The 26529-nt window shown below is 34.1% G+C and overlaps 1 protein-coding gene across 2 annotated transcripts in view; it reads right to left on the bottom strand.

Moving 5' to 3' along the window:
* Nucleotides 1-4578: 4578 nt before the first annotated feature.
* The window catches only part of ITGB8 (integrin subunit beta 8), a 97478-nt gene continuing 75527 nt past the window's right edge, over nucleotides 4579-26529 (bottom strand). For both annotated transcript variants that reach the window (XM_027102644.1, XM_027102645.1), the window contains 7 exons: nucleotides 24348-24437; nucleotides 20472-20606; nucleotides 17413-17818; nucleotides 14752-14977; nucleotides 13388-13494; nucleotides 10223-10386; nucleotides 4579-10125 (listed from right to left, as the gene is read on the bottom strand). In XM_027102644.1, the coding sequence (XP_026958445.1) occupies nucleotides 10003-10125; nucleotides 10223-10386; nucleotides 13388-13494; nucleotides 14752-14977; nucleotides 17413-17818; nucleotides 20472-20606; nucleotides 24348-24437 (1251 nt within the window). In that variant the 3' untranslated portion in view covers nucleotides 4579-10002. The remainder of the gene's footprint in view (nucleotides 10126-10222; nucleotides 10387-13387; nucleotides 13495-14751; nucleotides 14978-17412; nucleotides 17819-20471; nucleotides 20607-24347; nucleotides 24438-26529) is intronic.

The raw sequence follows: 26529 nt of genomic DNA, 5'->3' as shown, positions 1-26529 counted from the left end.
TCCTTCCTGTCTCTGCCCTCTCTTTATATCCTCCTTGGCCTGAGGGATCCAGAGCCCCAGAATAAGTTCTCAGTACCATTTCTTATTCTTTGGGTCTGTCTGCCCCTATATACACATATGCATATGTTTCCTTTCCTTTTTTCTATTCACTGATACTGTACAGGTTATTTTCCCTTGTCCAAGTCCACACTAAAGCAGAAATACTACCAAAATAAGTTCAAAATTTAGAGGACCAGAGACAAATTTGAATGCATGCCTGTAGAGCTACTTTTTTTTTTTCAGGATGAGATAAAACTGGATCTGGGGTAAGGGAGAAAGGGGTGACTTAGATATTTTTCTTAGAGAAGAGTTAACAAATGTGATTCCTCAAAGTAAGAGGGAGCAGAAGGGTTTTCTACTCCAGTGACCAGTGGGTGGAATGGAAGGGATGCTGCACCCAGCTGTCCTTGGTATCGCTGTCCCACTTGTATTCCCTATAGACAGCCAATAGACCTTGACACTTGCAAGTGTCTCTGAACAGAGAGGAGGGAGAGAAGTTGTATACTTTGGTGGACATGAGAATATGAAGAGAAGATTCAGCCCTCTAACCAAGATGGAACTCCACAGACCATGTTAGGAGTTTCCCTATTAATTAGGGCAGTGGTAGAGATCCTCCACTATCTCATACACCCACACATAAATCTGTATGCATTTAGCTTTTGAGAAGAACAGTGTTTAAGTGACAGAAAAAAAGATAACTGCCTGTAGCTAATAAAAATATTTAATGTGGGCCTCTACATACACTGGATATGTTAGACTTGTTTTAAAAAGTAATTGAAGTCAATTTTATTTTCTTAAACAACATACCAGACAATCATTTTATTACTTTGATTTTAGCTATAATAAATGACAGACAAATTTTGAGCACAGTCTTTTCAAAGGGACATGTCTGAGGGGCTCAGAGAAAATAGAACATCACTGACTCATTCAACACTTAATAAATAAGTACTTGCACTGAGTATTGAGTATCAGGTACTCGTCTATGTGCACCAGTAAGCATATTCTATAGCTTTTGGTTTCCTGATGCTAACTTTTACTCTTTATGGAAATGGTTCTTAAACTTTGGCAGGCATCAGAATTACTTAGAGAGCTTGTTAAAACACAGATCTCTGGGCCCCATTCCCAGAGTTTCAGATTCAGAAGATTTGGGGTAGAGACTAAAAATCTGCATTTCTCACAAGTTTTCATGTGACACTGATGCTGCTGGTCTGGGAACTACCCTTTGAAAACCACGGATCTATAGATTATTCTTAATTTAATAAGGGAAAATATTTTAAAAAATGTTAATGGCAAATTAAGATTTTCTTAAATGGATAATTATCTCTCATGACTTTAATGATGGTTAGAATGTATTTTGTACTCATAACAATGGAAAAACCGCACAAAGTATGACAAAGCCCAATAAAGAAAGAGTTTTCCTCTCACCACTATAGACAGATAGTTTTTTATGACCTTTAAGCAATTCATTGGAAAAAGTCTAAACAGCACTGGGCCCTGAGTACGAAATAATGCACCAGTCCAAATAAGTGCTAAATAGGATTGCCAAGTTGGAAGCCAAGGTGCCATTTGTTTTTCTTGTGCAGCCCACCACTACTTCTGATTATGATCAAAATATTCATATATAAATAACTAGGTTAAAAGGAGATACTGCTTATCTTGCGCTTAGGCTTATTTTGATAGTACTGAAAGCATGACCATTGACATGGTTTAAAAATTTGCAGCTTTGGTTTTGTCTGGCCAAATATTTTGATGAAGTTAGAATTTAGTCTAAAACTCATGGACTGGCAAGAACAATGTGGTTTGTGAGACCAGATTGGGAGTTTTATCCAATTTGGGTAGAAGTCTGTAGTGACTTTCAGAGTTGGCATTAGAATTCTGTTCAACTAAATTCTTTCCTTATCACCTGTATCTAGCCAATCTCCAAGTTCTCTCTAATTTTCCTTGTAGCAGTAGCTCTTATTCCCTCCCTTTGTACTTTTGTCTAAATCTTTATTTCCTCACGAAAATTCTCTAAGCTCATTTCACTGATTCCACTTTGTCATAATTTGAAATGCTCCCCTATTGTACCTTAGACCAATACAAACCATCCCAATATAAACATTTCTCTCTGCACTGGTTCCCTCTCCTCTGCCATTATAAATGTGCAAATCTCTCCCATTCAAAAACAGTTTACTTAACCAGTCTCCTCCTATTGAATACTAAAGTTGTTGACCATTGTTTTATATTTGGTATCATTTCTTGCTCATTCTTTTTGTCATTGAACATAGAGCTATGATTGTGGCACATTCTTGGATGGGATTATATTCACCTAGTAAAACTATAGTTTAAATCTTGACATGGAAAAATGTTTGAAATGTTTTCGAAGAAAAAATATCTTTATACCATACTATTAATAGCATATTTCTTTCTTAGTTACAAACACACGCACACATAATATATGGCAATGGTCAACTCTGAGTGGTTGGATTGGAGTAATATTTATTTTAATTTTAATGTTAAGGTATTTTTAGATGTTTTACCACAAATATGTGTTATCTGCATAATAAGCTATAAAGTGCCTAGAAAAATAAAGTGAAAATATGCCTACATATGAAAGTGATTGCCGTTAGGAAGTTGGATTTTCAAATTTTTCTGCTTTTGTATACTTCAGTTTCTTTTACATTAGTATTAAATAGTATTTAAATTTATTATTAAATGACATTTAATAGAATTAAATATTTAACATTATTAAGTGGTATTTATATTTAGTGTTAGAGGGGATAAAATTAATGTTTAATTAAAAGTTATATTTAGTTTATGTTAGTATATTCCAAACCATGTATAGTTCCAGTAATACCACTTTTCTGTGCAAAAACTTCAGGGCTTGCTTTTTCCTAGTAACCAAAGTTCAAACTTCTTAGTCAGGAAAGCAGGCTTTCCATAGACTAGAACCTGTAGGTTACTGTTTTTCAGTATCCAGTGCTGCATCTCAACAAGATTTCAATGTTCTTGGATGGAATCCCCACCCTTTTCTACTTTACTATTCCCTTACCTCTCCATGACCTTGCTTTTCTGCATGGCTACACTTACCTTTCCTGCAAGGCGTAGGCCAAATGCTATCCTCCATGGACTGCTCCAGTCTAGTTACAGCATCTGAGTGCACTTAACATTTTGTTTTTCATTTTTAAGTTCCATTCACTTCTTCCTGTGTAGTGTTTCTGCACATATATTAGCTCCTCAACTTTATTGCACCTTTTTTTGGTTCATAAGGACATAGTTAAACTAGTAAAACTAATTAACTTAGTAAAAATCTATCCTCATAAAACATATGATCAGTCATTTATGGAATGAAAAACAGATCTTCCTATGAATCCGGCCTTGGCCACCTACTGGCTGCGTTCATTTATACACGGTGCTTAACCTCTATGTGTGTTGTTTTCCTTATTTGAAAAATTGACAGAAATGGTATTTATTATCACTGAGGAGTAAGACAATTATATAAATAACACATCATTAGAGTACAAAATATCTGCTATACCATCAAATGCAATGGTTTAGCTAAACAGATTGTTTCCCTACCAGGGTTCAGTTGAGGAGAGCAGTTCTTGGCTGAAGGGGAAGCTCTGAATATTTCAGCACAGGGTTTCCTTTGCCAAGACACCGCTAGTGGTCGAGATAGCAAAAACATGGAAAGGGGAAGTGAGATCCTGGGTTCCTCTCGCATCTGCCCCACTGGCCAACATTTAGTCCTGTAACCACATTTAGCTGCAAAGGAGTCTGGGTAGTTAAGTCTCAGCTGTGTGCTCTATTCAAACTCAGGGTGTGGGTCCTATTGCTAAAGAGGGAAGGGGAAAATGGGGCCAAACAACACTCATAACAAAATCAGTATTCTGAGCCTGAAAGACTGTAGCCCAAACCCAACTGGGATGAATCCTCAAAAACAAAGGCCTTGTTAAACCTCCTGATAGCTTCCATCTGATCTCTCCAGTGAAACCCTTTTATCTATAGTATGCTACACATATCCTTTCCTTCAAACTATTAAAACTCCTTAAGGACAGGAAATCTGTCTGCATATCTTATTTAACTTTCAGTGTGCTCCCTCATCTGCTTTAGTTTTTCCACTAGATTAAATAAAGGAAAATCACAACACAAGGGTACTCCATAAATTTCACTTGTTTAAATATGGCTCTGGAGAATGTGCAGTTGAAGATTATGAACATGATATGTTTGTATCAGGGTGATGGTAGAAGCCTTTGTCTGCTAGAAAAAGCCCAGTTTGTCTTTTAGCTAATTTTTCAGTTTTTGTAATTAAGATATTCCTTCTGCTTTCACCATTGGGTGGCTATTGAAGGGAAATAGAGTAATTAGGATGGCCTCACATCTTTATCATTGGCTCTACAGTTTTCCAGAAGTAGTAGCTTTTTGGAATTATGTAATGTCCTCTACCAATGACCATGTATGAATGTTATTACATTTCCTTGTGTGACAATGTACTATTGTCTGGCAGTGCTGAGAGTCATGTAGCACACAATAAGAAATAAAGAAGCATTCTGTGCATACTTAGATCTTTACATTTTTATTTTAAAACATAGAATTTCATATTGGTTAACACCTACTTTTAAACAGAATGATGCATTAATTAAATGCCTTGTCATAACTGTTATAAGCTCTGTTATAAAAATAAACATCTCAACAAACTACAGTGTCAGCTCTTTAATAAATACATAAACCAAAGTTAGTAGTCAATCAGAATTATATGAACAGGCTCATAGTATACAATGTGAAATCATCGTATTCCCCAATCTTCTATGTCATTTAAGGCAATTTAAATTTATGTATAATTCAAAGCCAGAAATAATAAGAAACTTGCTTAATGAGAAATAGTTTCTTTCTTAGAACTATTTTATATTCAAATATTTTAATTTAAAAATACACTCTATATTAAAAAATTTTTTTTTACAAAGGCAGGACTTAAATGAAACACATAGGTTATATTACTGAAATTTAAAAACATTTCTACTTTTTTTGCAGACATTTAAAAAACTTTAATGAAGTAGCTGGTAAATGTAAAATGGTTTTAAAGTTATGTTAAATATACACCAAATGAATTTCTATATTAATATGTGCAAATTTATATTTTATTTTAATTTAGAATTAAAATATTTTATATTCAATATTAATAAAATCTATGTGCCATACTTATTGTGTGGAATTGTTATCAAAATCACATTTATCTGTTGTACAGTGTAAAGTTAGTAAAGATTTTTTACACAAGTCATACAATTTCCATCCTTGATGACTGCAGTGTTTTGGGTTTTTTTATTGTTGGATTAGATGATTTTAACTGAAATAGGTTATGGAGGTTAGAAACCTGATTAATAGAATTACCTTACAAAGGTAAATTTTTGTGGGAAAAAGTAATCCAGGTAGATAAAAGAGTAGTGTTATTACTCTCAGATATTTCATTAACAGCTGCCCAGATAGCTGAACAATTGTTTCATATAAGTCAAATAATTTAAATATGCAGTTTTATGACAGTTGTTACATGGGCTTAAGGTGAATTTATCAGAGCCAAAGAAAAAAGTCCAACAAAAGAACAGAAATGATAAAGAATAAAAATGTAAGAGAACTTGAAAGGAAAGTTTTCCTACAACACTGATTGGTTATATATTTTTCTCCTGTCATTGACATACAACATACAAGATGCTGCAAAACCTAAATATGCAAAATCTAAATCTGATGGTTTTATGTAATATTTTTCCAGTTAATTCTGTCTAAAAGTGAGATGATCATATGCAAGTATTCTTTAGGAAGTAATAGAAAGAATAAAAATTTGTTAACAAACCTGGGAGAAACTCACTCATTCTTGTCAGTTAGGTTAAGGTTCGCTGAAATTGTAGCCACTAGCGTAAAGCATAAGTAGGAGGCTGAAAGAGCTTTTATAACCTAAAGGTCTACAGGATTTGAACTCATAATCAGATGGTTAGGCTCCATGTTGAGTTGTATGTGATCCAGATGTACTGAAAACTGACTTCACATGTTATCATAAATGTGTTATTAAATATTTATACAAAAATGAATGTCCCTATACCCATGAACATTTGGTTAAAGATAAATTAATATAATGTTTATTTAAGCAAAACTTCAAACACTGCATTAAGAGGTCAACAACTGTAAGATACATTTTAGAGATGTTAAATTAAAAAGTGGATGTCTTAGAATTAATGAAATATGAACATGTATAATTAGTTACCCATAATAAATTTACCATTGAGGAATTATAAGAGAAAAGGGAAATGATCTGAAAGAATGCTAGTTTTATATTTCTTTCAAAATATATCTCAGTTTGCATTGCATGAAGTGGAGTTCTTAAGGTCGATATAAATAAGGATAGTTGTAAATTAAATGTTAAGAGTAAATAAAACAATATAATATGCACATGATTGAACTCCCAAGTGGTTGTGTTTCACTTGATACTTTTATTAAAATATATAGATCTCAAATCCTTTAAAATTGAAAGAAGTCGAACAGTTGTAAAAATTTAAAATTCTTCATTTTTAATGGGTCTTTGTTCAGGTGCATAGATTCAAATAACTTTTAAAATCATTAAGAGATGTATGGAAATGAAGAACTTCATTATACCATTACAGTCAGTTATTTTTCACAATTAGGCTTATTGAGCTTGAAGTTTTGGGGCACTCTCTTAGGAAAAATGAATAGAAAAGAACAGGAGTAAGGAAAAGAAGGAAAAGCCATTGAGTTTAACTTACTATATCAGGTAACAGGAGGAACATAATTCTAAGGAGAAAAATTTTCATAGTCCATCATAATCATATTTCAACATCTTATAGATGCCCATTGTCATACATAAGAATATCTTCAATAGATATTAAGTGTATATTAAAAAATTTTGAAATTTATTCTTTAGTGAAGTGTTGCATCTGATGCATCCACTAATTTTAATTTTGAATTTTGAAAAATTTGCCTCCAGAGAAATCTATTCTGTTTAACCTTAGATTTTTTTTTTATCTTTATAAACCAAAGCTAAATTAAACATTTAGGACATAATCAGAGTTTTAGTGAATTTCTGAGTGTTTCAGAGAATGTCTGAGACTTCATAAATATTAATAAATTTCAAAAAAAGATATCAGATGCTTATAAATGCATGTACACTGCAGTGTAAAGATATCCCCAGAGAAGTAAAATGCATACAGTTATATTGTAGTGCATATATGGCACATTTCTAAATCATGAAATACTTTAGGGCACAGAAATGCTGTCGTACCAAAAGTGTTGTTGAAGTTCTTAACTTTGTTAATCATTTAAAGTTTCATAACTCATGTTTAATATCAGTGAATCTCAAAAGGCTCCTGTGTTCATATTAGTTGAAAATAGGCTTTATTTACATAAATTATTTAATCTAAGAATACCCTGTTTCCCTTAACTTTTAATTAATTCTAGCTAGTCAAATATTAATTCTTTTCTCACAAGGAAAATGTCAATTATTCAAGTAAATGTAAGCTCTAAAATCTTTTAAGAATTAGACCTTTAAGTAAAAAAGGAAAACACAAGACATCACAAGCGTAACTGCAGTCATCATCTAGCATTGAACTGCCTATCAGAAAGTTTGTCCCTTCCTATGAGAAGAGCCTTGTTCCACTATAAATTAGTGCAAACTAGTGAGAGTGTCAGAATATATATCCCTTTATTTTAAGAATTTCATTTTATTATGCTATTTTGGATAACTCAGCCCACATAGAAATTAGCTTATGAACATCATAATGTTTTAAAATTTTTAAATGTTTTAAAATTTTCAGCATTTCAGTGAATGGATATTTTCCACTTTTTCCTTTTTGGGGGCTGTCAAATATCCATTTATTTTCTTTTTTAAAAAGGATGCTGTGACAGGCATGCTTCAAAAAGTTTTGCATTATCCTTGGTGATCAAAGGTATTTTACATAAGTGAGTCACAGTACTGAATTATGTCAATGCTGCTGATTTCTCATTTGGGGAAAGACATACAGTTCAAGCTAGCATCATAATTGCTTGGCTGCAGGGGACAGCTGATGGAGTTATTGTGTTTGTTGGCTGCAGAACAACTTTATATGTTTTTAAATCCTCTTTAGGGTAGAATATGGAGTGGGATTTAGTCTTCATCGAAATGCAAATATCTGGCACTTTAACTCAAGTGCTGGAAGACAGAAAGTCTGGGAAGCTGATTAGAAGAAGACATTTTAAAGGAATTTAAAATAAATTCCTTAGTTGTCATAGGCAAAGCTCTGTACTGCATACAGGACTGTTGGACTTCTAGCCAATAAAATCAGACTGAATAAGTCTATAAGGATATGGTAATTGTGAGGAAGTTCCTGTTGGGGAGGATAAAAGTTCATGGCCTCTGTCTGTATCAAGCTCTCTGGCTGAGCACGGAGCACTGCACAACTCCAGGGGGCGCCGTTCACACAGGCTATGGTGTGAATGGACTTCTCTCTAGTTAGGCTATTTTGCAGTCTCTTAGAAGCTGATTAGCAGATAGACTGGAAGCCAACCATGGACAATTCTGTTTGAATTACTCTTTTCTGCTTTGTTTTGAAATTTTCTTATACTTAAGACTTCAGTAAATCACATCTAAAAATACTTGCCAATTGATTATTTTAAAGATTTAAGAGGTAGTATGACATTGTTCAGTGAACACTGGCCTGGCAATAAGAAAATAGTTCTCTTTGAATGTTGCCACTTGGTCACTTAGGGGTTTTTGAGAAATCATTTAAACTTGCTGAGCCTCAGTTCTCTGACTAAGTACAAGAGTGAATTAGCTTATTTCTAAGATATTGTCTATCCTCCTCCAATTGTGTACTTTTAGAATTCTGGTGAGTAAGGTTGAGGTGATTCAAAGAAAGAATGTCCTTAGACTGCATTGAAGGGCAAAACTAATATAGCTTAATTTAGCTTTTAATTTGAAAAATGCTACTATCTACTTGGAATAAATATTGGAGAAGACTCAAAAGTGTGGCACTTTGCTTAGAAACTCCACAGAGTTTCTAAATATCTCGTGAATTTCAACCTGATGATTAGACAAATGAAATGGTGAAATAATCCATCCAGTTTACCAGGTAAGAAGATATAAAACTCCACATCTGCACACAACGAAGCTGTTCAAATTTTGATGTTACTTGAAGTGTCCCTTATTAAATGTTCGGCTTTTAAAAGTATTCTAATAAAGTGACATTGTATTATTATTAGGTTTTATGGCAGTAGTAACTTAGCACTTATTTAATCCAGTCATCTGTGACATTATATAAACTTATCCTGTAAGAAAGAAAACCAAAATATAAAGGTGAAGAGGAAAGAATGTTAGAATTAATATCCATCTTGTAAAAGAAGAAAACAAACACACATGCATGAAACTAGTTTCAAAAGCAATATCCCTCAAGATTAAGGTTTTTTCTGTTCATCTCTTGAATGAGTGAAACACTAATCATTTACTTATCTATCTGTTCTTGTCTATTCACTGCCAATTGTTAAAGTGTTTGGCAACATTAGTATAACTGCCGTGTTATTTTTTCATCTGCATGTTTGGTGCAGGGATTACTGTACCCTTGTAGTGACACAATGCCAAAACTATCTCACAGCATTGTCTCTCTGGGAAGTGTAGAAATGGCGGGTATCTGTAAAGTGTAATCAGTGCTCTTCAGATGATCTACATTCTATGCTGATCTAAATAAGTTATATATTACAGTAAAGTGCTACAATGATACTAGTATCAAACAGTAGTAAGACACATTTTTCTCTGAAGAATTCAGCAGCAGTGTGAGTCACATGATGATGAGGATGCTTGTCAGTCTTCATTCGAGTGGACAACCAGCAACTGGCATGATCTAGAAAATTTATCTCCTCCTGTGACTTATAAAATTATTATTTTATAATAATAATTTTTAGGAGCGATCGTTAAAAATCCAGTTTCCCATAAAGTACTTTTTTATCTTTTTAGAAGTTGCACCTGAAAGTTTCATGAGTGTTTAATTTGCTAATGTCCATTTTTATTTCTTCAGGTTTCTCACGTCGGTAGGTTACTGCTCTTGTGCAAACACCTTGCAGAATCAACTTGTCCTTGATGGAGAAGAAATATTATCATTAATTAAGTGCCTAAATATTGAAAGTAGACAAAAAACATACTGAAAGTATTTCTGTTTTAGAACTCACTGACCTTTTTTGAGGCTGACACCCTGTAATCTGCCGAGGACTTAACTTTATTACTATTCCATTGTAGTATCACCTGTCTAATAATAAGAACTTTAAGCAACCCAATCAAGAATGTAACTATGAAGATGATGAAAAATATCCTCAAGTAGCTTGGGCTAGAGAAACATTCTGTAAAGAAGCAAACGAATAAATGGTTTAAAAAACTGGAATGAGTAAATCAAAGGGTTCTAACAATAATGTTAGAAGTAAATAGTGTTCATCATCTCAGTAGGATCAGAGATATTTGCAAATCTACATTTTCAAAATAGAGGACTGCCATTGTTGATTCAAGAAGTAAACTAATTATTATTACACATTTATTATTCAAATCTTTTCAACAGAAAACTCTCTTTTGGAGAGTAGCCACAATTAAGGTATTCAATAAGATTATTTCTTTGCAGCTTGATTCTTTATTTGAACTAACTGGAATATGTCCAAATCCCTTAACCAAATATAATTTTATCCATGACAGAGAGAGGGACAGTATTTTGGTGTGGTGTGGATCACTAAGTGGAAAATAGGATTTAAAAAATTATTTAACAGCTCCGTGCATTAACGTATGTTTTTCTTGTTATGCTTACTCCTCATTTGTTACACATCAGTAATGGAAAATAAAGTAAACATCTGCAGAAGCTAAAATCAGTACTACTTTAATAGATGAATAAATATTTCCTTTGAAACTGCAGTGTAAGTTTTCATTATTATTACACATAGCTTCTCCAGGAAATGGGAGTGTATAATTTGGGACAATACCCAAATCTCTTTCCTCAATTGTTATTAATTTATTTTTTACTTGTCTGTTAACCACATCTATCCTATTTTGCTTCTAAAAATTCTGCTTTTTGTTTTTTCAAGAACAGATAATTACTAGCTGGAAAAGGAAATGCTACATTAAGAGGAGGGGCATTCTAGGTCTCTGTTTTAGCCCTAGACCTTTGGCAAACTCTAGTTGGAAAATCTGCAGGCTCTGTGGCTGCCAGAGGTATTACCCTAATCTAAGAGGAACATGGTTGCATAATACACAAGTACTCCACAGAACTCACCAGCTGCCCCACACTCACAAAATTACCTCCTGGCCTAAAGAAGCATGTGTTTTCCGTGCATCCTCCAGACTTTGGAGACTTCACCTAACTGTCTGAAGGTCTCCTTGAGAATGCCTTTTGGGAGGGGACCTGCCAAGGCTTAGAAGAACAGTCAGTCATGAGTGATTTGTGTCTGAAATCCCAGGGATGACCAAGCATTGCTCTTGAATACGCCAAGAATTCAGTAACAAGGGCAGGGGCTCTTCTCTAAGTGGGAAGACTTAGAGCCCAGTTTTCTCTTGGTCATAGTGATAAGGTTCCTTGAAAGAAATGCTAAAAGGAGGCTGGAGGACTACTAACTGGAATAGAAGCACCAGATGCAAGTGCAAGTCTCCCTTTGTTATAGTCTCACATGCAGAGAGAATCCAAGATGCTCTGTTCAAAAGTGGTACCCTTGGTGGTGCCCAGGTTTGTGACATGCATGCCTTTCATTTCCCTTGGCTGACTTAGAATACTTAATCAGCTAAGGTGGCACGTGGCTTGATCTCACTTAATGGCTTCTTGCCTAGTAGGAGCTTAGCCAGAAAGACCAAAAGAACACCCTTTAAGTGTGATCAAGTGGATAGATAATAGAGGTGGCTAACAAATGCCCTTTCCCTCTCCTTGCACAATAGTTGTGAAGGGGAGGGTAGCCCCCTAGCTACTAATACATTTTACAAATATTTCTAATGGACATTTTTGGGACTCAAATCTGCATGCATTTTTAAATTTCAAAATTTGGGGAGCCAAAAATTTAGCCCTGGCCATGCCTCTTTTCTTAGTTTAGGTCAAGCAAGGGCTTTTCCTAAGGAGCTTTAAGGGAATAGTTTTTGTAACCACACTTAGGTCAGAATAGGTTTGTTTCCTTAACATAATAAATTACATGTTGACAATAAGAGCTTTATTTATTAGAAAAGGCACTTGGCTTTGGGGTGTGATTGCTGCAGCCCCAGCTGGCAGCACATGGGCTCTTTTCAAAGCCAAATTTATTATGGGCTAAGATTAGTGTGGATGTGAGGGGAGAGGGAAACAAAACTCTGGAGAAAGTTTATTCTCCTGTGCAATCTCTTTAAGACCTGGAATTATTCTTACAGGTTAGAGGAAAGACTAGAAATAGTAGTAGCAGTAGGAACATTTTAATGAATACATAATTTCAAGCTTCATTTTTAATTCTTATATAGTTTAACACCTTAAACCTGAACAAAATGGGGGTGCTGGCTTTTGAGTTCTAATGAACTTTTGTCCAAAATGATCTTTGAACTCAGCTTTCACATGTTTCTTCCATTCATATATCATCTTTTAACTGAAAAAGTTTTTTCATGTTCACTGGCTCATTTAATCCACACAACTCTTTGAGGTTAGTATTATTATCTCCATTTTACAGATGAGGAAACTGAGGCTCAGTGAAATTTTGTAAGAGGGCTGATATTTCTTAGCTACTAGTGTCAGGAGACATGCCTTAAGCTAAGGTCTTCAGACTAAAATTTCCATACCCTTTCCATTGTGTCACCTTTATATTCATTCACCCCTAAATTATATTTATATCAGAATGAAAATTATCAGGGAGGAATGGCCCTTTTGAAATTATGTACTTTGCAAAATTAAATCATTGCTACTTAGAATTTTTTGGCATCACCTGAAACATGAAAATAAATGTTCGTTTGACATGAGGAAGGTTATAACTGGAAACAAGTTTGGATTGTGAAGGGTAATGATGGCTCCATAGACCTTGTCTCTAAGGGTGAAATGGACTCTACCTAGGAAACTCCTATTCTTGGCTCACTGAGGTCTCTCTAGAAAATCTGTTTGGTATACTTCCATGGAGGTGCACAGCATGCGAATTTAGCTGTGTAGTTGAGATGGTAGCTTAATTGTTAGGTGGGAGATCTAGCAATTCAGCCATACCATGGCAAATATCCTCAGCTGGTTTTATAGAGCACTATTTCTTGGAGGTTGAAAACATTGAATCAGTTAGTTCTTTCTTTAGGATGGTTGATTATGAGCCTTTTTGGGGAATATGATTCTCTACAGATACTCTTCAGTACTTTGATTATTAACCTTTTGTTTACCTGATGTTTGGTCCACATAATGCTGTTCCTTGAGAGTACATGAGGTTTTACACCGATCAAGTATAGCTTGAGACAGATTGTGAGGGTGAAGGCATTGCATACAATTCCTGTAAGGGGAAACAGAAGTGAAAACATTTAATTTTTTAAAAGGTTGTAGCCTATAGTATTTTCTGTAAAAAATAAAATAGGGTACTGCTTTAGGACAGCAGAATTGTAAAACTGGGAAAGAAGACTATGACATTTATTTGTAATCTTGGCTGAATTTAATATCATGGCAAAGTTACATTCTAACCACTTAAAATATTTTAATGTATAAAATTAACAATGATTTTTCTGTACTGAGAAGAAAATCTCTAGGAAATGAATAAGATACTCTCACTGCAAAATAAAAAACAAAACCAGCTAGCACAGATGTTTTAGAAGATGAATATTATGATAGTACTAGAAAAATTTAGCAATGAACATACAGTTCAAATTTTGGTTGGGTTCATTAGAAATACCTCCATCACTCCATCGTTATCTTCCTAGTGTGTTACATAACCTACAGTGTATAATTTAAAAAATTTTACTTGAGAATGTCTTTTTAAAAATTGAATAAAACAAATTGTAAGGCACAGTGATATTCTGAGTAGTGGTCTTTGAGCAGGACTCAAATTGTTATTGGAAAATTAATTATTGGCACAAAACAACAATGCCACCTTTATTTAACATCACCTTTCCCTTATCCATCACTTCTTTCTAGAGTGCTTCGTAGCCACCACTTTTTATCTTTAAAAGAATAAAAATAAAACAATAATAACAGCTAACATTTATTCTATGATTACTATGCACCAAGTACAAAGGTTTAGGTATATTTTGCATGAACATCTAATTTAATTATCTCACAGAATTATACCACAGTATTATTATTATCCTCACTTTTAATATCACAAAACTGAGGCACAAAGAATTTAAAAAATCTTGCCCTAGATTAAACAGCTAATTAATAGTAAGTTGGGAAGCAGGCAGCCCCTAAATCATCACATCGTACATCTTAAACTTACACGAGGTTATATGTCAATTATATCTCAAAAAAGCTGGGGAAAAAAAATGAACCTTTATGAACACTGAATATTATTCTTTAAAAAAAAAAACCTATTTCAAAAAAGGCAGTGAATACCTAGATAAATTTTCATGCATGGCCAAATATTGGAATCTAAGTCTTCTAATTCCTAAATTCCTCATTCAGTTCTTTTTTAGCGTGATGATAACAATTTATCTGGAGAAGATCCTGCTTTTAGGTTAAGGTAGGCAAAATAGAAAAGGTCGAACATGACTATAATGAAGGACTGCTTTATGTATATTTGGAATCAGGAAACACATACCAGTTTTCATTGCAGGCTGTGTGACATGTGGGACAATGTTCACAGAAGCGGCCGATGCTCCTGGGATCGGTGCACTCACACCTGCCACATACACATGTGCCTCTTCCACTACACACTTGGCCTTTTGGACTGACACAGTGCTGGGCAGATGCTGTTGGGCACTGGCACCGATCCCCTTCCCAGCCCCTGAAGCACTGGCATTTGCCTGCCTCACACTCTCCATGCCCTGCAACAAAGACACTCCAAGACCTAAGTTATTGAGGTCACTGACTTTGTGAAGCATTTCCAAACATGAATTCCCCTTCCATTTCCATGGAAATACACTGACAGTCAAGTGAATAGAAACAGCATCACTTTCTATTTGTCTGACATAAACAATACCAGGATTTAGGAGTGTCTATTTTCAAAGCTGTTCTGTTGTAGATAATCTCCCCATGGTAATCTATTGTGCTGACAATTGTGAATTCTGCCCTGCTGCAGTGGCTGCCCAACTACTTGAAGGTCGCTGTACATTCAGTTTTAAATTAAAAAGACAAATATAAAGAAGCTACAGAGGCTGATGTAATGTTGTCTGATTTGAAATTTGAAAAATGGGTATTTTATGAATAGCTTCCATAATTTTTCTCTTAGTCACTCATTATTGCTCAGGGCCTGGGATAACTTTGAAGGTCTATTTGGCAAACCCTTTTAAGTGCTTCAGTTCTGCTAGTGCCTTGTTTAAAGATAAGATCTCTGGGGAAGTTGAAGTAATCCTTTCACATCTTCAGCACATTATTTAGCAGGTTTGTGGGACATGTCTTAAAGTATGCTGTGAGGTGTTATTAGGTGTTAAATGAGAGAAGGCAAGAAAGAAAGCAAGGTGGTATGTGTGTGCATGTTGTAGTTGAAGAAGAACACTGATTATACTCAGTTAAGTGGATTTTAGCTTGCAGGAAGTATGCAAGATTTAATATGCTAATGTGAACTAGAAATCTTCAAGAGAGGGTAAATTTTCAGGGCTGTAAAATGTTTTTCAAGTTTATCTGGCCAAAGACTTTCCCTTCCTTCCTTCTTTCCTTCCTTTCTTCTCTTTTCCTCCCTCCCTCCTTCTCTTCCTCCTTTCCTTCCTTCCCTCAATTCCTGGCTTCCTCCCTCCTTCCTTTTATTGTGGAGCACGTCACAGGGTAACTGTTCCTTAGCATCTACTGTTGGATCAGCTCAATTTGTTAAATGTAGAACTAATGATATCCAGGCCAAACAAATGCCTGCCAGACCCGGTTCCCTGTATATGGGCTGCATGCCTAATCCTAGCCAGCATATCTGTGATCGTGTGTTCTTATTCTCAAAGGACGCTAGTGAAGAAAATGCTTGTCAGCCTACAGTTTGCATTTATAACTTATATACAAATAATTCAAAGCAGATTCTCAACTGCCTGTAGGTCAGTAGTATCATAGTCATATAGAAGGACCAGTGCATTGATTTTTAATTCTACTATTAACAGAGACTGGGATTCCCAGTGTATTTCAAAGTTCATTGAGAGCTTGACAGCTGTGGGAAATGATGATCTCAGAATTCTTTTTCTGCCCTGTCCCAAACAGGATTAACACTAAAATATTAGATGACAATTGCAGTTTGTTCTAAAGTCATCTACAATCCATTCTACCTAGATACCAGGTACAGCTGAATAAATGTTTAGAATATAAAATATTATGTGTATAAGATAGAATATAAAGGAAATTTGCCATCACATATTTATGTGATATAGGGCACATTTTTAATTTACACAAGAATAAAAATTTATTTTGTATAGGTTTGTTACTTTCCATATGCTTATTACAATGAAATATTTCATTTCATCAATAATTTAATTAATATTTGCTTACCAAAATGCAAACTTTAAAAAGGTGCTTTAACAATAAGTGGATTTAGCACACTGTCACAGAAAACTTAATTCATTTAAAAATAATATTTTGTATTAATTTTCAAATGTTGCATATATTTTCTAGAATCTAACCTCTAGGTGGCAGTAAACGGAATTAGCCAAAAAGTACTTTTGATATTTTCATTTTAAATTATCTCATTTTTAAATCTGGTCTTTGTGTGGCCTCTGGGCCTAATCTAGATTTCTTATGAAACCAGCATTTTCTTGAAGAATTCTGTCCTTTGACAGTTTTGTTGCTGGCGTTGTTCCAAAAATAAACTAGAGAAATTTAAATTACTACAGATTTACAATGCCATCTATGATAATGCATTAAGAATTTTACAATGAATGAAAAGTATATTTTTATAGCTAACTATCCTCTGAGCAAGATGGAGGGAGTAACCACGTATGAGAATGAATCAGATCCTTCTAGAAGAATACCCAGATTATAGAAAATCTGTCAGACATTATCAGTAATTTCCTTTTCTGGTATATGTCTTTACAAGATCAAGGCATACTTGAAAATAACAATTAACTTTTGGTTTTAATTTTTAAATATTTCCTGTATAAAATAATTTAAACTATAAATATCAGAATCATGTACTGTAAATCTGTAGCTATGTCCTAATTTCACAGACTTTGAATATTAAATTCATAGTCAAAGTTGGTAATTATAAAGATGTGATTTAAAGATACTTTAACATATATGCTAGTTTAATATATAACTATATAAATAACTGCATGTACATACTTATACTCACCAGCACACAGATTTCCATGGTGATATGGACAAGAAAAGTCATCTTTTTCACAGTATTTTCCATACACTTTTCCAAGCTTAATTTTGTGACATAAACATTTCCCACAAATACAAACTCCTCTACCGCTGCAAGCAGGTTGATCCTTGTGTGACTTGCAACTTTCAGAAGGAAATTGATCTTCATCAAAATGACATTTATTCTCATCACACTGGAAGCACTTGGCATCTAGAAAAGTTTCTTCTACACACTTTCTTTTAGGTCCTCTGCTGTCATCACGCCGACAGCTGCAGTTTCTATGTATATGAATTTTAGTGGTTTCATTGAAACCAATAGGTTTGATTATTGCATAGCTCTTTCCTTCCATGACATCACATTTTTCCATTGTAACTGTTACATTGAAAAGAACCTAAATATTTGGGTGGGGAGGAAGAAAATATATTTATATGTCTTGATAATTTTTATTACCAATATTATATCTGTTAATAATATTTAAGTCAATAATATACCATCTTATAGAAATTAATATTTATAAATTACACATGCATTCTCATATGTAGACATAACATTCCTTTTTAATTTCATTTATTTCCTAATTAATGAACTGGAGAGTTAAAGGATGCAATGACTGAGACTTGCCTGTATTACAGCATTAAATGGACATGGGTTCAAGCCTATTTGAAATGCGTACTCTACTTCCGATCATTAATTTATATCCTCAACTGACTTCTTAGTAAACTTGAGAGAGAATAGACCATTTTCTGGATTCAGTCCTTAACATGTGGAGTTACTGAATATATTTGGCACTAAAGATAGATCAAATAAAGTAAAGTCAAGAGCTTCTGCTCTACTGGTTTAAAACCCTGAGATGAACAATTGTTCAAATGAACAATTTTTATTTTGTTTCTGTTTTCCAGGGGCCCAAGTAAGTTTTAGAGTTAAATTTTAGTTTATACATGGTGTTATGAAGAAAATATGGGGCTTTCCCTGATGTTACTCAAGGGAAAAAGATTTAGGATTCTCACTTTTAGATCTTAAGATCTCAATAAAAGGTCATACATTTGTCTCACTGGAAGATGTTAGTCCACAACTAAGGATCTGGCCTGGCAGGAATTGGTTTCCCCCATGCAAACTACAGAATGTCTTTCTCCTGCCAAATTTTTCCTTTTTCTCTATTTTGCCTTCCTGTACAACACGATTGGCTTAGTGTGTCTATTTATATTTGTTAACTCACCTTATGATCTTCAGGTACTTTGGCAAATAAGAAGGTTACATGTTTTTTTTTCCATGTTAGACTGAGATAAGTTACAATTTAAAAATACTTTGTGCTAGGCTTTTTGGTTGGGATGGAATTAGATTAGATAGATAGATAGATGATAATAGATATGGATGATATATATAGATGGATATATATATGAATATATAGAGATTCACGCTCTCTCTCTCTATATATATATATGTATGTGTATATAGATATAGATAGATAGATATCCATCCCAACCAAAAAGCCTAGCACAAATATACACACTGATATGAAAGGTCTAAATTTAGGTTTATACGTTATATATATATCCATTCGGAATTAGAGTTAGTCTCATAATATTAAAATCAATACAGTTGGTGTCAGACTTGAAATGTTTTTTCTCTTTAAAAATATAAGGATTAACAGACTGTAGGATAATGTGGTCAACTGCCAATATTAATAGAGCAAAACTTGGGGTTTATATAATTAAGTGGTCAAATGACTCTTCCTTAGTCAAACTGTTTATACTACTTGGTTGAAAGTGAGGGGAAAAAAGGGATGTAGACAAAGAAAAAGAAAAAAAATGTAAGGAGTAAGGAAAACCATTCTGCCAAAATCGATTTTGAAAGAAAGAGCTACTTCTAAAAAGGTAACCTTTTCTCAGAAACTAACTTAGCACTATCTTTTGCTAGCACAAAGTTTCTCTATATTCAGTGGAAATTAAATATGTATTTTGTAAACTGGCATAAAATATCTTTTGAACAAAATTCAAGGAGTGATTATGGAGGAGCCTACAGAATTTGAATTTGAAATAATTAATTTCAAATATACAGCTTGTTGGAACAACTATACTACCTGCAGATTCTAAACTTCCCAAGAGAGAAAATTATATTCTAACTAAAGAGAAGGAAGATTCTCCTTTATTCAACCTTAGAATACTAGGATTTTTAATCTCTTTCAATAACTTTTTCTTTTTGTCTATAGCATGATATTAAAATAATAACATCATAGAACCTTGGAGATGGATGGAGGTAGGATTGGAAATCTTCTAGTTCTAGCTGTTTATTTAAAAATGAGGCAACTGATGCCTCAAGAGGTAAATGACTCACTGAAAATCACTTCATTCTACAAGAATTTCTTGTAAAAGCATATTTCTGTATATTTACTTTCTATTGTGCCAATCCTGGGAGAATCCGTATCTTCCCCAGTCCTATTTCCTGATGCTGCTATATCCGGATCTCTCTTTTCCATATCTCATTCCTTTTTAGTTAAATGATGACACCTTTTTTTTTGTTGTTGTTGTTCTTAACAAATTTCCATACCTCGTAGGTCATTGTATTGAGCTAATACAAGTGTACTGGGACAATCACAAAGTGAAAGATTTTGTAATTCTTAATCTTTATCAACAGCATTCTTCTCTGTCGTTTTTACTTTCAACTTTCACATTTACTCTGAGAATTTTCAGATTTGAAACAAAAAGGTATTATCATCATCCTAAGTATAGGCACTTCTTGTTTGAGGAGATATGATTTCCTAACATTCACTGTCTGTGTCATCTAAGTTTAAAGTTATTATTATTAAATAATTATTTAATATGATATATATTTATTTATTTTAGCTAGAGAGTTTGAGAAAACAGTCAATGGAGTTACAAGAAGTAGGAACTTAGGGATTAGATAATAAAAGTTACTTTGAAGTGTAAATGAGATTCTTGAGGTCGGTAGTAAAAAAAGTTTTTCTGAATGGTTTGATTTTTCTGTAAGAAAGCATGCCAAACAACTTAGTTTACTTTAAATGGGAAAAACGCACACGCACATACTTCGTCATTGCTTGTCACATTTCCGCATCCGTCTGTGCCTGGCTTTCTGCTCCCATCTGGACAGATGGCAGTAATGTTAAAATAGATGCCTTTTATCTGGTTTTCCACCTGAACTTTCACTTCTGAAATGAGTTTCTGCAGAGATGACATTTTTTAGTTGTATACTATAGCAGTTTCTAATGTAAGCAACAAAACAGAGTCAAGTTTATCATGTCATTCTAGATTTAATTTTTAACTAAATCAAAGAGTTTGTCTCTGTAAAAGGTCGATTAAAAACAGTGTTTCCACATAATGACCCAGTTACCTTTGAAATACATAAAAAATACTGAAGGATTATCTGCATTTAAATGGCTCTATTTTTTCACATATTTCCATGACTGCATTTTGATCACTTCAGAGATATTTCTCACTCAGCTTGTTAGGAAAATAATCATTTTAATCCAATAACATTTATATTTTTTGGTAAAATTTAAATAAAGCATTGAGAATACATATATCATCACAGAGGCTAAATCTTGACAGCTTAAAATCTGGAACATGCTTCTGACATTTACAGCTGTTAAAGAAGCATTTCCGTTTCAAACATTTTAGACTATCATGAAAGCTAAACTGCCTTACTGATACAGAATTGAAAGGTAAATTTTGGGGAGGGCATTTCTATACTGTAGGTATAAGAAATACCTGCCAGTTATGGCTCTATAAATTCTCCAAGAATGGCCTAGAATTTTTGCCAAATCCCTGGTGCTTGCTTATGTCAATCAAATTTGTTCCAATCCTTAATACTGAAATAGAGCCCCTTACTGGGCAGAAAATCATTTGCTCATTTATTCACTAATTTATATAATCATTCAAAAACCATGTATGTATTGCCTATTATGTATCAAGCACATCCTAATTTCATCCAATCTCTGGGTTCCAAAAGTTCTAGCTACATTAAATATATTCTGTAGATCTGTGTGAATTTCATCTCATAAAACTAAGAGTCTATCACATGCAAAAATCCTTAACTTATTTTTGTAAACAAAAGGAAAGGGAAAAGATGAAGTATGTACCTAAGGAAAGAGTGAGTAGCAGGGTGTGAAGGAAAAAGAAATCCCCATGGTTTCTAATTCTTTACTTGAGTAATTTTTCTTCTTCAACTGTATAATCAATAAAGAGATGTGTGCTTACTGATTAATAATTGATCATGGAATTATGGTAGTAAATCTTTAGAGTAAGATACTTCCTCAAATTTTATTTGAATAAAGGTAAGACTATATTAGTCACATTTTTTATCTACTAGAGAATTCATACATTGTAATCACTTAATTAAACAATTTCAGTAAAAAATAGAAACTTCTAATGGTATACAAATGGTATTGATATGGTTGGTTTGACAAATCAGAAGGAAGTTCCTAATACCATGACTGTTCTTTTTGCCCTTTTGAAATTCTGCTTCCCTTAAAACCTTAATCTAGTTTAACCAATGTTTTTCAAACAGGGTATGAAGACAAATATCTAAAATTTTGCCCAGTTTTGAGATTAAGAAATTAAGTTTCAGGGCTTCCCTGGTGGCGCAGTGGTTGAGAGTCCATCTGCCGATGCAGGGGACACGGGTTAGTGCCCCGGTCTGGGAAGATCCCACATGCCGCGGAGCGGCTGGGCCCGTGAGCCATGGCCGCTGAGCCTGCGCGTCCGGAGCCTGTGCTCCGCAATGGGAGAGGCCACAACAGTGAGATGCCCGCGTACCGCAAAAAAAAGGAATTAAGTTTCAGACACAGTCTTAAGCTTGTCTTTTAATATCTAACAGGAACAGAGGCAGAATTTATTTTTTCTAATGTATAATTATTTTTTATTCAACATAATTTTTTTATGTCTTAATTTCAGCTAAATTACTATTAAGTTATTATAGTCATGATTTTTATATAGTTTTAATTCTAATGGCAATGCAGATGTAAAGGATAAAAAACAAAATGCAATCACATTCACCTGTACTAAATTTGTATATAATTTTATAAAAGTCTTAAAAAGGAAATGCAAAGTATTAAAAGTTAGAATAAAATATTTTTATTATTTTTTTCTTCAATGAACTGTGAACAGTTTCTGTTGAGCTGTGAAGACAAAATGAAATTTCAGAAGAATTTTGAAAGTATAGACATATATAAAATAATAACAGAATCCCAACTTAAGGAGATTGTTTCGCCAGAGTTTTTGTTGGTTTTATTAAAATTGTTATTCAGATTGTTTAAGGTTAATCAGAACTGCAATTAGATAATGCATCACATACCTATCCTAGCAAATAAAGAACATGAAAAAAAACCCTGCTGTTTCCCTTTCCATGGGTGCAGTTTGAGATACAGGAAAGTTTGTCGACTTATATTTTTTCTTTGGGGTAATAAATGGGTTCATACTATGAAAACTAGGGTGACTTCTAACACTGTAAGCTCCTTTCTTATTTTGATTATACTTGGGAACAAACTTCGGATGGGAACGAATTGTACACAGGTTTGGTTTTCCTTGATAAGAAGCTCCACCAGTCTTAATGTTTTTTGTTTTTGTTTTTGTTTCGTAACAGTGAAGAAGAAATATAATTAAAGATGCTTTTCTTATTTCATCCAACATAGTCTTCAGATATAGAAAAATTCCTTGGCAAAAAACAGAAAAACAAAAAAATCTCGCAAGGTTTATTTTCCTTTTAAAAAAAGAAAGTTTAAACAAGTCCTTCATTTTCTATCCCGTGTCTGCTTCCTGCCTTTCTCTTTTGTAATTGAGTTGAAGGCAGATGTTCCATGAAGAAAATGAGAAGAGAAGCCTGAGATTTCTCACAATGCTTGGGCTACTTTAACACTGTTCAACTCTACTGTGTCAGGAAGGGAAAAAGAGAATTTTGGGAAGTGAGAGTTTATCAATGGTGCATAAATTCAGGGTAGAATAAGGCATATCTTTAGACACTATGTAAAAAAGAAAAAAAACAACAACAGAAAAACAGATTGTGTAACACAGGAGGAAGCACGTGGAAGCTAGAATTAAGCAAGACCTAGGTTCTGGTGCTGCTGCTTCTGCTTGTTAGCTGTTTGGCCTTTGACTGATTTGCTTAGCTTCTTTGAAGTTCTACAAATACACAGTGGGAGTACTAATACTTGCCTTATAGGTTGGTTGTGTGGATTAAATGAGGTCATGTATGGAAAATAACTGGTTCTTAGTGGTATTAAAATGACAGCTACTATTATTACAACTTCTTAAAAGAGATTATTCTATCCAGAAATGACTTAGATTGAGAGAGCAGATGTTTCTTAAATCTTTGCATTTGGTACCCACTCTACACGAACTGGGGACAGCATACAACTGTCATCTCAATAAAGTAGTGTATCTCTTAGGGTGATTCTTTTAATCAAACTAGTTTAGTAAAACTGCTAAAGTAAACGATTGAACAACCAAGTTATTGATCTAGGAGACCCCAACAAAGTTCTCTTAGTAATCTCTGTATCTCATATAGTTCATTTTCCCTGGAAAGTTGCTGTTTATAACACTGTGGATTGATTACTTTATCTTTATGGCACTGGAAATTGTGAAATTTCTTGGTAATAAAGTATGTTCTATAGCTGTGATTTGGTGACTCACTGAACATTTGATGAGGAAGGAAATTTAGATAGTCTGTAACTCAACCTGAGTTTAGTAAACTGTGTCATTGAGACATAGTGAAGCACAGAAAACTGAAATGACTTTCCCAAGGTTCTATAGCTAGTTAGTGGTAGAGCCAGGGCTAAGCTCAGTTTCCTAATTCCTAATCTGTTTTTTCCACCACTCTTCTCAAGATGATAGGGCATTAGTTTGTACCTTGCCATGGAAATTGGGGTTAAAAGTTTATTTGAAAAAATGTGTACAGTATATACATACCTTATAGGCTTCTACAACCAGATTATTGAGGTTTGCAGCCTTTGATTCTATTTCACCAGCAATGGTGCCAGGCAAGAGGGGTAGAAGATCCTAGAAAACATACCAATAACCTGCACTTAATGACAATAGTATACAGTGGTTTAGCAATCAACAAATATTTAAAAATCTGTAGTTATCAGTGGAAGGTGAGTCATTACATGAATCAAAAAATATGAGACACAAGAAAAATATAAGCAACTAAGCAGAGCAGCCAAAACATATGTTCCTGAAATAGTATGTATTTGTATGTGCATGAGTGTGTGTGCGTTCACAAGTTACATGCTGACCTAAAACTCAAAGCACAGACCGGCATTTCCCAAACTATCTCCCATAGAACATGGTCCCAAGAGATTTTAAAATGAAAAGCGTTCTGAGGGCAAATAAGTTTGATAAGTTCTGCATATGGTTTATTCCACATAGAGACTCAAAATGTACACCACTGCAATTCAGAAATAATTTAGCATTATTAAATGCAGCATTCCCTAACATTTACTTAATTACAAAACTCTTTTCTCATGTAACATATACAACTATTCTGCAGAACTACTTTTCCATGGAATGGTCTTTAGGACATATTTGCCCAGACAGGAGAAAAAAATAAAAGTCACAAATGGAAGCTTCATGGAGCAGGTGTTCTTGATGGATGGTACATAATAATTATGGAATCAACTCTAGGTATTCCTAGTGAGAAATGAGAATTAGCAAAGGCTTAAAGGTTTACTCAAGTTGTAGATGAAGTAAGGATAGAGAAGAAACTAGTCTGACTAGAGTGAATGGTGTGGTGCATATTTATATGGAATCAGATTATGAAAAGTCTTGAAATGCATTTATATACTCATTTTACCATTCACAAGTATCATTAAGTTCCTGCTGTATGCCAGCTACTACTTGGTTACTAACAATTTGGTATCTCAGGTAATAGGGAAAATGTATCAGTTAAATATTTTAAAAATTCATTTATACAACCTTGATTAACTAACCACCATATACCACTTTGGGAATGCTAAATTGCTATGCCACATAGTTTCCATCCTTAAGGATCTCACAGGAATATAAATGACAGTTTCAAAAAACAACGTACACCTGAAGCAATAGACATATGTACAGACCCTAATGAGAGGGATACTGAGCAAGCATTTGAGAGCTGGGGAAAGTTGTCAGGGACTGTTTCCTGGAGGAGGCGATTCATGAGCTGTGTCTTAAAGGATGAGTAAGAGTCACGTAATGATGGAGAAGGGCTTCCAGGCATGAGAGTTAGGTAGCAAGAACAAAGTCACAAAGGAAAGAAAGAGCCTGGTGAGTGTGTGTACACAGGAGGATTAGAAGCACGACTGGAGGGACAAGTTTAACGCAGACAATATTAAAGACTTGATCCTCTAGATCAGAGGGAACCACTGGAACATTTTACTCTGGGGAGTACTGTGCTCACACCTGTGATTCAAATAGCTCATCCTGCAGCCGAGTGGAAGATAGATTTGGGAGATGAGTTAGGAGGCTGTTACAATCCAAACAAAGATAATTAATAAAAATATCTCTGAGCAGCCAAATTAGGTGACTGAAACGGCATACACAGGACTCTTAGCAGAGCCTGTCAGGCTTTTAGAACCTGCTGACTCTTACTTTGCACACAATTCAATTAATAATAAACCTGGTTTTATGGTTTAACAGTCAGTGGAAATTTTCTTAAAAGAGTAGGGAGAAACTGCTAGAGCTAATATCACCATCAAGAAGTAATAGCAGAGAAAAAGGAGGTAAAAGCAATAAAGAGCTGCACAGTAAGTTGAAATTCAATTTGAAATTTAAGCTTAGGGGTTAAGAACACAGGATTTAGGCTGTTAGGAAAGTTTGGGGAAGTATATAACTTCCCTAAATGCATTTCCTTCATCTTTAAAATGGGCATACTAGTAATATTGCCCTCATTGTTATGAGTTTTAAGAGTATTAAATGAGTTAATGTTAATAAACTCAGTGCCTGACAATAGTAAGTGCTCAATAAGTGGAAGCAGTTACTATTGTTAATAAAGTGATTCGGGCATTTAATTTGGGTCAGAGCCCTACTTCTGTGGATATTAATGGTTGTTTGCTTAAAAAGGGGGTTCCATGGTATATAAGTTTGGGAAAACAGGGATTTATATTTTCACTAT

This window comes from Aethalodelphis obliquidens, unplaced genomic scaffold, assembly GCF_003676395.1.
Source record: "Aethalodelphis obliquidens isolate GAN/ISIS:26980383/991018 unplaced genomic scaffold, ASM367639v1 scaffold5, whole genome shotgun sequence".
Classification (NCBI taxonomy): Eukaryota; Metazoa; Chordata; class Mammalia; order Artiodactyla; family Delphinidae; genus Aethalodelphis; species Aethalodelphis obliquidens.
The sequence above is the reverse complement of the archived record's forward strand: the minus strand, read 5'-3'. Positions and strand labels throughout refer to the sequence as shown.